This window comes from Dendronephthya gigantea, unplaced genomic scaffold, assembly GCF_004324835.1.
Source record: "Dendronephthya gigantea isolate DGI-Jeju-01 unplaced genomic scaffold, DenGig_1.0 000047F, whole genome shotgun sequence".
Classification (NCBI taxonomy): domain Eukaryota; kingdom Metazoa; phylum Cnidaria; class Anthozoa; order Malacalcyonacea; family Nephtheidae; genus Dendronephthya; species Dendronephthya gigantea.
In genome coordinates, this window is record NW_021163057.1 from 586,380 (window position 1) to 598,356 (window position 11,977).

The 11,977-nt window shown below is 36.6% G+C and overlaps 1 protein-coding gene across 1 annotated transcript; it reads right to left on the reverse strand.

The window, feature by feature from the left end:
- Positions 1-1,644: 1,644 nt before the first annotated feature.
- On the reverse strand, positions 1,645-10,868 carry LOC114527801. The gene is made up of 13 exons (XM_028549494.1): positions 10,707-10,868; positions 10,351-10,498; positions 9,649-9,770; positions 9,156-9,364; positions 8,565-8,757; positions 7,854-7,948; positions 7,614-7,683; positions 6,881-7,105; positions 6,759-6,800; positions 6,026-6,202; positions 4,994-5,069; positions 4,148-4,369; positions 1,645-1,967 (listed from the first exon to the last, which is right to left on the reverse strand). Exons 1-13 carry the CDS (start codon positions 10,764-10,766, stop codon positions 1,645-1,647), a joined length of 1,962 nt encoding a protein of 653 aa, XP_028405295.1. The 5' UTR covers positions 10,767-10,868.
- Positions 10,869-11,977: the final 1,109 nt, after the last annotated feature.

Consider the following 11,977-nt stretch of genomic DNA (forward strand, 5'->3'; position numbering starts at 1 on the left):
GAGGGCAAAAGCCACGCAAGACATCGGGCAAGAAAAGTAATATGGTACAACCCGCCATATAACAAAGCTACTTCTTCGAATATTGGCCGAGATTTCCTACGGTTGATTGATGAGGAATTCCCAAAAGGCCACATACTAAATAAGATTTCAGTTCAATAGGAATACCATCAAGGTCAGCAATGGATGTATGACTAATGTCAAGCAAGCAATTGATGGACAGAACAAGACTATTCCAAACTACCAGACAACGGCCAAGAAAAATGAAAAACAATGTAATTGTAGAAAGCTTCGTGATTGCCCGGTGAATGGTCGAGGTCTAAATGAATCAGTAATACATCAAGCCACAGTCAAAACGGACAACGGAGAGCCTGAGCAAACCTACGTGAGATTTCACGGTCCAAAGACGAAACCTCGTACTTTAAAAAGGCAAATAGCAATAAAGCACTGACAAATAACTATATTATTTGTTTCGAGGATGCTTTAAGACTAAAATCTCAGCAATGTAATAAAGATTATGCTGAACCGACAACACGTGGAGTTCACTATAAGGTAGACACAGCTCGTATTAGTGAATAAGAAAGGGCACAACAGTAAAACATTGAAGAGAGCCAAAACGTACGGTTGCGTTACGCCACAGATATTCATAAGAATATTACCTCAAAGACAATGTCTGTTATTGAGGTACTGCATGGGATAGTATCCTATTTCACAGCACTCTCAGTTGCACTCACTTGTTAAAGTATGGGTGGAAATTGATCGAGCGCTCTTGTACAGGTGACAACCTGCTCTAGATCTGCCTTTCCCCGAATTCCAAACGAACAGGGATGGGCGGGTGGGCCGTTACTGCTATCTTCCTGAGCGCTTGATCAAATTTGTCGAGAATGCAGTGAGAATGCCTCCTATTTTATAGGAGCCAAGGTCCCAGAGGGTTTACACACTTCATTAGAATGCATCATGCGTAAAATTCCTACTTTCACGCCTTCGTGCCTTCTTTTGAGAGCTGAGAATAGTAATTGATAGCCTGCATGTGGCCATTAATTAAATAGAGATTACTTCATGGTTGGCGAGTTCGTACGATTTTTATGCACGAGTTGTGAAGGATCGCAATACAAACGAGTGAGCGCAGCGAACGAGTGAGTTTGCGATCCTTTGCAACGAGTGGCATTGAAAGTGGCAAAAGTGGCATTGTGTAAACCTCCACATGAGTTAAGCATATTGAAACAGTTAGCATGCATGGTTAAATTTCCGCACGTTCAAGAAAATTTTACAAATATCAAGGCAAAGTGGCTTATTTTTTCTCAAATCACTGAAATTATTTCTCACTTTGATAATCAGAAACTTTGTTTGATCGTGTAAACTGAGCTTAAGCTTTATGAAAATACTATATATATATATATATATATATATATATATATATATATATATATATATATATATATACATATATATATATATATATTTATTGTATACATATATATATATATATATATATATATATATATATATATATATATATATATAAATATATATATATATATATATATATATATATATATATATATATATATATATATATATTATATATATATATATATATATAATATATATATATATATATATATATAGTTGATCGAAGGTCAAAAGCTAGACAAAGTAGAAAACTTCAACCTCGGATGGAATGAAGTGGAAACTACCAGCTAGTAATGTTTGCGTATTGCTGGCTTGAAAACTGTAACCAGAGGGAGGACGGTATGTGTAGCCAAAATGTGTACCCGAGGATGTTGACTGATCAGCATTGTTTGCAATGTGGATGTCGTTACCACCTCCAAAAATTGGACCATGACTAGAACTTGTGTATATAGCCCTGTGACTGTTTTGGTAGACATCAGCTTTAAATGGTTTCAAATTGTCTTGATTTTGAAGAGAGAAAATGAACGATTTTGTGCTTGTTCTGTACCCACTCGATCCTATAAAATACCGATTATGCAATCAGAATTGTAGAGACAATCGCATTTATCATCAGTGCTCGTATATGTATAAGAAAGATCATCGTGTATGCTATGGCATGGCAGCCTCTACACAACTTCGCATCAAATATGGCATAAAAAAGGCTTTCGTAATAATTCTTGGGCTCACTAACAAGCTCACTTGTCTGAACTCTCGGAGCATCAACATGGACGCCCCATCACCTCAACTGTTGGAGATGTCATGTCACTAGCTGCCGTCTTGTGTAAAAAACCCGACTCTTCTAAACTAATCGGTCGCGTGAGATTGTAACGTTTTCACTGCATGCCGTAAACGGAGAGGTGACAAGTGAGAAAATGTTGATTGTACTTTATTAGTAAATCGAAGTACATAAATTCGGACTATTTTTTAGTGGAGCATAAGGGACCAAGGTGCAGATTAAGCTCGTAGCACTGGAAGCAACGCTTCACCCTTAAGCTTACAGTCGCGGCAATAGAAGCGTTCCGTTTTTGCTTCATTATTGAGCAACTCTTGTTTGGTAAATCAAATTTGAATTACTTAATTCCTGAGCCACCCTGATAGGTCAATTAAAGCATGAACAGAAAGTAAGGAGTTTTTTTATCAGTAGGGGGCTGTTGTATAAAAACGTAGTTAACTTTTAACTATAGTTAGTGACAGAATTGACCAAATCAGAGTCATGTATTTCTGAGTTGACTAAATTGAAAGTCAATAAAATAAAATTCAAACAAGACATGGAAGAGTGAAATTGGAAATTTTCGAGTTTATTTCAAAGTAATCCTCAGACAGAATGAAGATTACTGCGAAATAAAGTCGAAAATTTACAGTCTCAACATGTGTCTTATTTCAGTCATATATTATTGACTCTCAAGATATCTTGTCTATTCGGAATTTGTTTTTTACTATCCGCATTATGTTTATATACATAGTCTTTGAAATTGTGGCACAAAATTTTGTGGCAAAAAAGTAAAAGTGCACTATTCGTAAAAATTATGTGTTATTATAATTATTCGTGGGATTTGTATTTTCGTTTACGTTTCCTTCTGGAGTCGCTCCTTTTTTGGTCGAGTCGTGCCCAGTCGTGACTCGCGCCTACTTGTCGCAACTCGCGAAGGGCGCCAATTAGACTATCTCGCTTGGAAACGAGGCGTGCGATGTAATTTATTGTTAGTATGATGGTTTAGCATTGCATGCCCAACAATAACTTCGGGAAGTGTCTATTTCCTGGCATTGCGAACGGTTGTCAGGGCCAATAAGCCGCCGCAATTAAGTTCCGGCCAAAAAGTCAAGCTCGTTTCGGGGAAAACATGCAATGACACAGCTTTACTGCTTGGGAATTCAGTTGACGCGGTTAAAAAGCTGCTAAAGTTAATGACAAGTTCTTTAGCGAGATTGTAGACAGTGTTGTTCAAGAGCAATTGGGTCCCAACATCTCTGATCAGTCTGCTTAAGTCGAATGAAATTGAGCGAGGAAAGCGATGGAAGCTACATGTATAAATTGTGAAATCTGGAACATCCAGCAACAAGGTCTCGCAATATACGGCTTCTGAGAGTCTGTTGGGGGAAACCAAAGGCGCAGAAGTGTCAAATGACAGTGGAAAAATCATCAGCTTTATGCAGTCACACTATTTGCTCAGAGATCAATAGCCGCGTCGCCGCGCATTGATCAGTAAATATGTAGGGATCATGTGTCAATTCAACCTCGTACCCAGGGTCTTTTCTCTGTGCTCACTCTGGGTGTACAATACCAGGGTCTTCCCCCTAGAGTGAGCACGGAGAAAAGAACCTGGGTACGAGGTGGGTGTCAATTGCAATCACAAAATTTATCTTTGGTGATGATGTCGCACCAAGATATTATTGCATCGACCAATCGAGTCACCCAAGTCTGCTCGCAGTCACATTCCAAGAAAATGCTTCCGTGCATATTTAAAAAACGTACGGGGGAGGTTTAGGTTAAACAACAACTTCTGCAAAAGAAAATGGGGCAACCACAAATCACATATTTAGAGCCAGTTAACATTGACTGGGGGTCCACGTACGCGGAGGGGGTCCAAATTCGCTGTAACACCAGCACAAATTGCTCCCGTTCATTACGTAATTACAACTGCTTTACACTGGTTACTAGGTGATGCAGAAAAAAATTAAATTATGGCTATACACTTACCTCCCCACGAAACATCTGTGTAACCTCCAAATATGTATGATTGAACTCTAATCATGGTAACAGTAGGTCCTTTGTTATCGCAAGCGCTGTGGAACGTATAACTGCTCCAGCCGTCTCTCGAACTTTGATAACACAACACCAAACGACGGTGAGGTGGCGGCAACCATTGTTTCAGTTGAGTTATAAAACTTGGCTTTCCGATCAAAATCTTGCCGGGGTAATCTACAGAGCATCAAAAATTAAATCAAATGACTTGAGTTATGTTAGTTTTAACGGCAATTTATATAGCGGGTTTAAGGTATACGCGTAGGGCGGGCCGGTGGCGGTCGGCAGAGCGTATCTTTTCATTTTTATCTCATGTTATGAAATATGAAATATCATGTTGCATTATAGTGTCATGGGCATTCAGGCATCCTTTATAGTCTGAATATACGATCAGACATTTTTCGAAAACTAAGTTGAAATTTTTTTTCATTTACTCGAGTTACTAAATTTTGAGCCTTTTCTCTTCATTAATTACTTCCGGCTGAAACCATGCAGGTTTTTTCACTTCAATAAGAAAATGAAATAAAATAAAATTAATAGGCTCAGAGTATTACAGCTGAGCAAATCAAGTTTTCATCGACTGGCCTCATGAATTTTAAAGAATGTATTTTTTGAGGCTTATGGGGACTTATTTAGCCAAAATGGCGATTACTCTAAGTTTTATATCTTAACTGTATAATTAAACATATGAATAACGATTAACAGAAGTTGGACGCCGTTACATAGAATGTAAATTATTATAGTGCATAAGCGACGATAAATTTGTCATCAGTTTCTGCAAATGTACTTTACATAACTTACGGATAAGATCTAACAAGCTAATCATTTGCTCCAAGAAATCCAGCTTTGCAAGTGTTTCATTACTGAACGTGAATACCTATAGTTAAACATTTATAGTTCATTATACAAAAATAATACTCAACAATTATCAAACGTTAACTTGTGTACCTGCATATGGTTCATAGCACCGGATACGTGTACGTAAATATAATAATTGAAAGGCGTCCTCTGTGCATGCAGCAGTATATGTAGACAATATAGTGTATATAATAAAAATATTTGGATACTGTACACAGTATACAGTAAACATGGAGTGAGATACTAAAATATATAGCAAGATACTTTTGAGATATTGACTTGTGAACATTATTACATTGGCAGGCACGACATTTCACGCAAAATGCATTGTGTTTACTAGGTGTAGTTGAGGTTCGGTTATAGATTTGAAGCAAAATAGTGAGATTTATTACATGCACATGCAGCTAAGAACAGGAAGCCTAATATCATGCACTATATTTCCAAGACGCTGTCCCGACTGTATTTAAAGAGACCACTTGGAACACCAGCATTCGTCTTGTGCATGTCACCAAAAATGTGCACATTGCGAAAGATACAATCACAATGAAACAAAGAAACAATGTGCCATTGTTCTTTAAATGCAAATGTCACAAGCGAAATGACATTTAGCTTGTGGGTAAGAATATTTTTAAAATAATAAATTTGCATAGAGCGTTATACTGATAATTCGTTCTCAAAGATTGGAAGATTTTCTGAGTTAAAAACAGTTCTTTTAGGAAGCTGATAATTTTGAACGCAGCAATTCTACTTGTCCCACAACGGAAATATAAATGAAATGCATGCAGATATGTATACCTCAGACAAGCCACAGCCATTTTCAGTGTCACCAATTTCGGGTAACAACGTACCATCCAAACATTATTGAACCTGTGTTGACTCTCTCCTATACCCTATTTTCATGCCTTTAAATCCATCTTTAAGTTTCCTTTGCCTAATATTTAGATTTAGAAATTTCTTATACCAAAGACTTCTTACCTGTTTATCTAACAAAAAGATTTTGTCTTCTACATTTTTGACCATCTCTTTTTCTGCAATAATTTTCCATGTGTCATTTTTCCTTAAGTAAAGCTGTTCAGTATCCTTCTGATACGCTAAAATACCACTGATATTTGGTACTTTATCATGGGTTTCAGCATCAGGAACAACAACAATCTTAAAAAGTAGCAACCAAACGTCGCACATCTCTTAGAACGATAGATGAAAGCTCTTCTCCGCGATGAGATGCATAAATTATAAACGACCTTATTATTAGCATGATAAAATTACTGGATGCTGATTGGTCGAAAGGAATACAGTTATTTCATGAATAGCATTACAGTTCAATTAAAGATTTTGAAAAAATAAGCGAAATGGAAGAAAGACATTCGTCTATAAATTTAAAGCTGAAAATTATGTCCCAAAAAGCAAAAGATCGCGATAAAGTACCATAAAAGTTTTACGATTCTATCATGCTAATCATAAACATAATGCGATGTTGCTCGTACAATTAAGGATTAATAGTATGGGCGATGCCCATCTTAGCCTAACAACACTCATACTATTAATACTGAATTGTATACCGGGATCATGATGCATTCAGGGAGTTTTTCTTCACTGACCTAAGATAACAAAGGAATTTTTTATTCTGCCCAATTTTTATCCAAATCTGTAAACATAGGGGTTGGGTGTGGGGTTTTAATTTTGCAACGATTATTTATAATTGGCTTACCCCGTCGTTTAAAGTTGCGGCATCGTTATTTCCACAGCGACCCTATATAATATGTAAAATAGTCTAGATTAACATCAAAGGGAAAGCTTTTCTTAAGAAGTTCAGTTCATAGAAAGCTATACCTTCACAGGGATATTTCTATCGCCGACCAATTTATACCAAGCTGCATCACCATTCTCTTCTTCAGTCTTGTACTCCATGCATTTTTCCCAGACTTTCCGGGGAGGATTCAATCTTACCCAAAACCTGGCGCGAGCATTCTTCGTAATTGTACCACCCTTCTTGACCTTGCATTCCTTGCCACAATACACACCACTGCCTCCGGCTGGGCCATAGCAAGCACAGCACTAATTGAAAATCGATTTGGCGTCGTTATACATTTTATAAACAAATTGCTTCATGGTTGACTCGTTTGTACGTTTTTTATCATGCACACATTGTGAATCTCGTGCATAATCTATATTTATTTTTCGCTATTGAAAAGTTAACTATACGACAATGTATACAAACTTCGATGATAAAAAAATGCAAGGTCCTACAAGGTCCTTTATTACAAGCAGGTCCTATAGGAACAAATATTGATATGGTTCTCACTGGGAGTTCCACCAAACAACACCCTAATAATCATAGCCGTAGCTAGAAGCTTAATTGGGGGAGGTGTATATAAAAAGTTTATATACTTAGCGATATAAAAAGTTTATCATGGTATCGTAAAATAGTTGCAACAAAAAAGCTCTTAAAATTTCGTGTATTCTTAAAATTTATCATTAAATTCTACAAGATGCAAATTCCTACGATATATAACTTTAAAAGGCGTTACAGTAATTGTTAGGTTCTCAAAATTTTATTAGCTACCTTTTTTTTGTCACATCCAAAAAATGCTGTTAAACCGTCACTCATTCCAGAATTATTACCAGCAAGAAAACTAAAAAAGAAGTTCAAAACTTTCAGTCATTGTTGAAACATTTCCTACGAAATAAGATGTGAAAAGGAAAGATCGACACCAGTCATTGGCGAAATATATGTATTAATCCTATATATAAATTACAAAAATAGACTAACAAAAAAAGCATACTTTGCAACAATGTTACCTACCTAAATCCACCAGAAAAGTCAACCTGAATAGGATAAAGAGAGTGATAGGCAAATCCATTAGAACATGGCCTTTCCAAGCAAGAATTCATCATGGACTATATATAAAAGCAAAATATATAAAAACGTTATCCACAATTGCGTAGAGTCTGAGCAAAATAAGAATGTTTCGATAAACGAGCACGAATAGGATGATGCGAGCACTGTTCTTTAGACATGCATTTACATATATATTAAACAGTCAATAACGATCAGCCAATAAGGACTGAGTAATACGTTGATAGACATTTTAGTCATATGATACTATTAGCATGCATGCACATGTGAATAAGCCCAAGAATAATCAGATATAGGCAAGCTTTCATGAAAGGGTTAAATCGGTTTGTTTATACTGTAAAATTGTGAAATATTGCTGAACAGAATCATGAATTTATATAGTACGGAGAAGTTATGCTGAAACTGCAGGTTTAAGTGAGTAATTTATCATGTAAATACCATTCCGTATCATATGCGCGTTTATAAATGCCTCTGGGTGTTAAATTTAGGCTTTATATATAATTTATCTTACCTTAGATCGAATTTTTTTATTTATAATTCAAATATTTATACGATACCTAATATTATGTATGATTTATGAACTTACGAAACCAAAGAAATTCTGTATATTAATTCGATTTTTTGTTACTCTTGTAATCTTGTGCTACTTCCACTTACCCAACCAATCATAGCAGAAGGATGACTGTAAGATCCAAACACTGAACAAGAAAATTCTCTGGAAGCAATTTCTTTAGTCATCAAATTTTTCACGTAGGAAATGTCGCCTATTCCGGGAAAATGATTCGAACACCCACCGTCATTCACCATCAATAATTCTTTCAAAGAACGTTTGTTCTTGAACCGATAAGACCTGAAAGATTTTTTTTCATTTATCACAGTATAATAACATACGTGATGCTTACTTTTGTGTGTATCCCTGACAAAATCACCACCTTCAAACGAGAAAAATGCTTTGGCAGTTCGTTTGCAATTGAAGGTACAATATTAATAACAAAAGCAAGTATACCAAATAATAATGCTTTTCCATATATAAATCTATAGCTTTTGTTGTTATAGGTTTTGTTATAATTGTTTATGGGTTTTGTTATATAATCCATGTTGATTCTCCGATCATAATACCATGCACATTAACCGAAAATGTTTGTAATTACCTTGTGCATTACACAATAATATATACGTCTAACATATATGTAAATAGCATTTCCAATTGGAATTTAGTCTTTAATTAATTAGCCTTTTTTGCCTTACCAATGTGCTATGGTCTGTGTATATTGTGCATCTGTAGCAACCTGTATTCTTAGGTCCAAGATAGAGACGTCACCAAATGCACTAGAAAACTGAGGAGTACCAAATGGCTCTACTGTAGAGTTTCTCGATGGAACATTCCAAGTGACAGTATTGTTCATAATCCCGATTAGGATATACCCCCCACCATCTGTGCTCATGTCGCACCACACCTGTAAAATGTTAGCAAATGCTGTCGTGGCAGAAACTAAATTCAATGAGCTAGTCGCCGCTTTAACACTACCACGTTTCTGAGCTCAGCGGGGCTTCAAACCTGCATGGCGCAGATGCCATTCTTTAATCTTTTTGGTGCCAAAAATCAAGTTGTAAACGACGCATGCTACCTTTCTTGTGGATCTCTTGTGCCGATCACGGAGAACCAAAGAGTTTTAGATTTTCTTCCATTTCGTTGATTGCATGTTCTTGCAACTACTGAGTGCATGTATTTTTAACTAACCTTGTGTGGAACAGGACGATGAAAGTCTACCCAATAAAAACCGTCTTTTGCCTTAGTGTTTTGATTCAGTATTTCTAAGCAGTCGTAACCAGGATTGAAATATTCACCAGGAGGTTTCGAGCCTTCATTTCAAAATATGTTAGGAATTATTCAGAGTATTTCATAATCATAAATTGATCATGCGAAAAAAACACTAAGAATTATAGTTCGAAATTGCCGCTTAATGGAATCACAGCTATGACATGCATGCAGAGATTTCTATTACGTTACAAATTTATTTTGAAATTTTCGGTGTGAAACGGTGTGAGAGTGATATATTCAGAGAGCTAGCATGCACTAAAGCTTCAAGGTCCGCTATACAGCGAAGCATTTAAATGATAGCATATAGGGGATAGCTGTGGCCAAATTTAATTAATGTTTATAAAATGATTTCATATACCTTCATGCAGATGTATAATAAAACAAATTAAGAGACGTTTCCCTCCGTTCTTTTCACACGAGTACGTACACCTTATGGTCGTAATGCCTGACCTAAAGCTGGCTTGAAAAACGCCTGCAGATGCCAGTTGTAAAAAATTGAAGCTTTTACACATACACATAGCTTGCAAGGAATGATGCATTTGCGAAATCGAGTGTTTGCTTGAAATAAAGAGGACCATTATTACATGATATTTTTAATTTTTAAATACGGTATACTCCTACCATCTGTTGTTTTCCAAGTGTACACTCCTTCATCTTCAGTGCAAACCAGGATAGTATCCTTATTCTCACGATCTTTCACCAGGACGAGCTCACCACGGTTGGCTTTTGCGCAGGTTCCAGGATTGTAACTATCACGAACTGTCAGTGACTGTTTGAAAAAATCAACTACAGTGAGACCGATCTAATCAGAATCAGAAGCGGAGTGCTGCCATTGATCAAGACGAAAAAGATGGCAGCTTCTTTTGTCTGCCTGCCTTTTTTTTATTAGCTACCTGAATCGTGCCAAGTTAAATGTTCACCTGTTGTAATAATTGCAAGATGAAGATCTATCTGCACACACAATCTCCCCATCTTACCTTCAAGGGAATTGCAGGGAGAAGCACCAACGCGGTAATGTAGAATTTTAAAGGAAGCATCTCAATGGGCCTAAAGTGCAAGGGATAAATTATAGGTGTATTATAGTATACTGGGAATCTATTTCCTTCAAATCTTTAGGCTATATCTGGCATGTACTATATAGGTGTCAGTAGCGTATATAGCCAGCCTGACATATAGCGGGACAAAATTGTCACGGAGGCTGGCTACGCACTGCCAGGTCAAAGCACATTTCCAGACAGTGGCGTAGCCAGCCTGAAGATTTCGTTTTGTCCCGCTATGTAAATTTCAAGCTAATGTAATTATTCATGGCTTTAGAAATTTATTAGTTTTCACAGTCAATGAACACCAAAATATTAGCATAGCGACACAAATCGTGCAGGCTGTCTACGCTACTGTTCAGGTGAAGTTAAGACGTTGAATTGAAAAGGAATGGGAGCCTAAAAAACCATAGTATTGATAGTTGTTCGCGTTTTAGCTATTGCAATGTTTTCGTTCTTACATATCTTTGCATGCATGGAACAGGCGGTACCCGGTTGCTTAACTTATTACTATCCTGCTTATACTAGCTCGTTATTTTCCCATGCGGTTTACAGATACTAAATTTAACTAACTTTAAACACACATTTGTATGATATGTATCATGTACGATACGACAGAAAGTATCCATTACCTAATACATATACGCGCTCAAATGAGACAGCATGCAATACCCACAACTGAACACAAAGTCCAATTGATTATTGATCAATCAACACATCATTAATTCGTTTACTATATAATCATTAGCTGACCTGCACGTTCCAGCGTGTTTGTTTCAACTTTCCTTACCAAAGTTTAGATTTATTAGGTCTCAATTTCACAAAGAATTGCACTTTTAATTTCAAATTTATTATTTGTTATTGTTCAGATTAGGTGAAAACGCAGAGCGAGATAACTCAGGATGCATGGCTTCTGAATCTTCTTTGCCCAACCGAAATATGCGCGCCCAGTTTCCTTTAACTATATACCAATAAGTAAGAATACCAGCGATTTTCGAACTCTGTGTTCATCGCCAACACAAGATGTCTATACGATGCATCGCTTGCTTACCACAGCTTTTACTCACCTAAATAGCAATCCTACAGTTTAAGGTGATTTTCGTTTTGAAAACGTCCTTCCCTGATATAACAAAACCAAACAGAGTTCAATGTAAATAACGTTGCCTTGTCTTTGAGAACAGCTGATGACCAATAGCATCGGGAGATATACG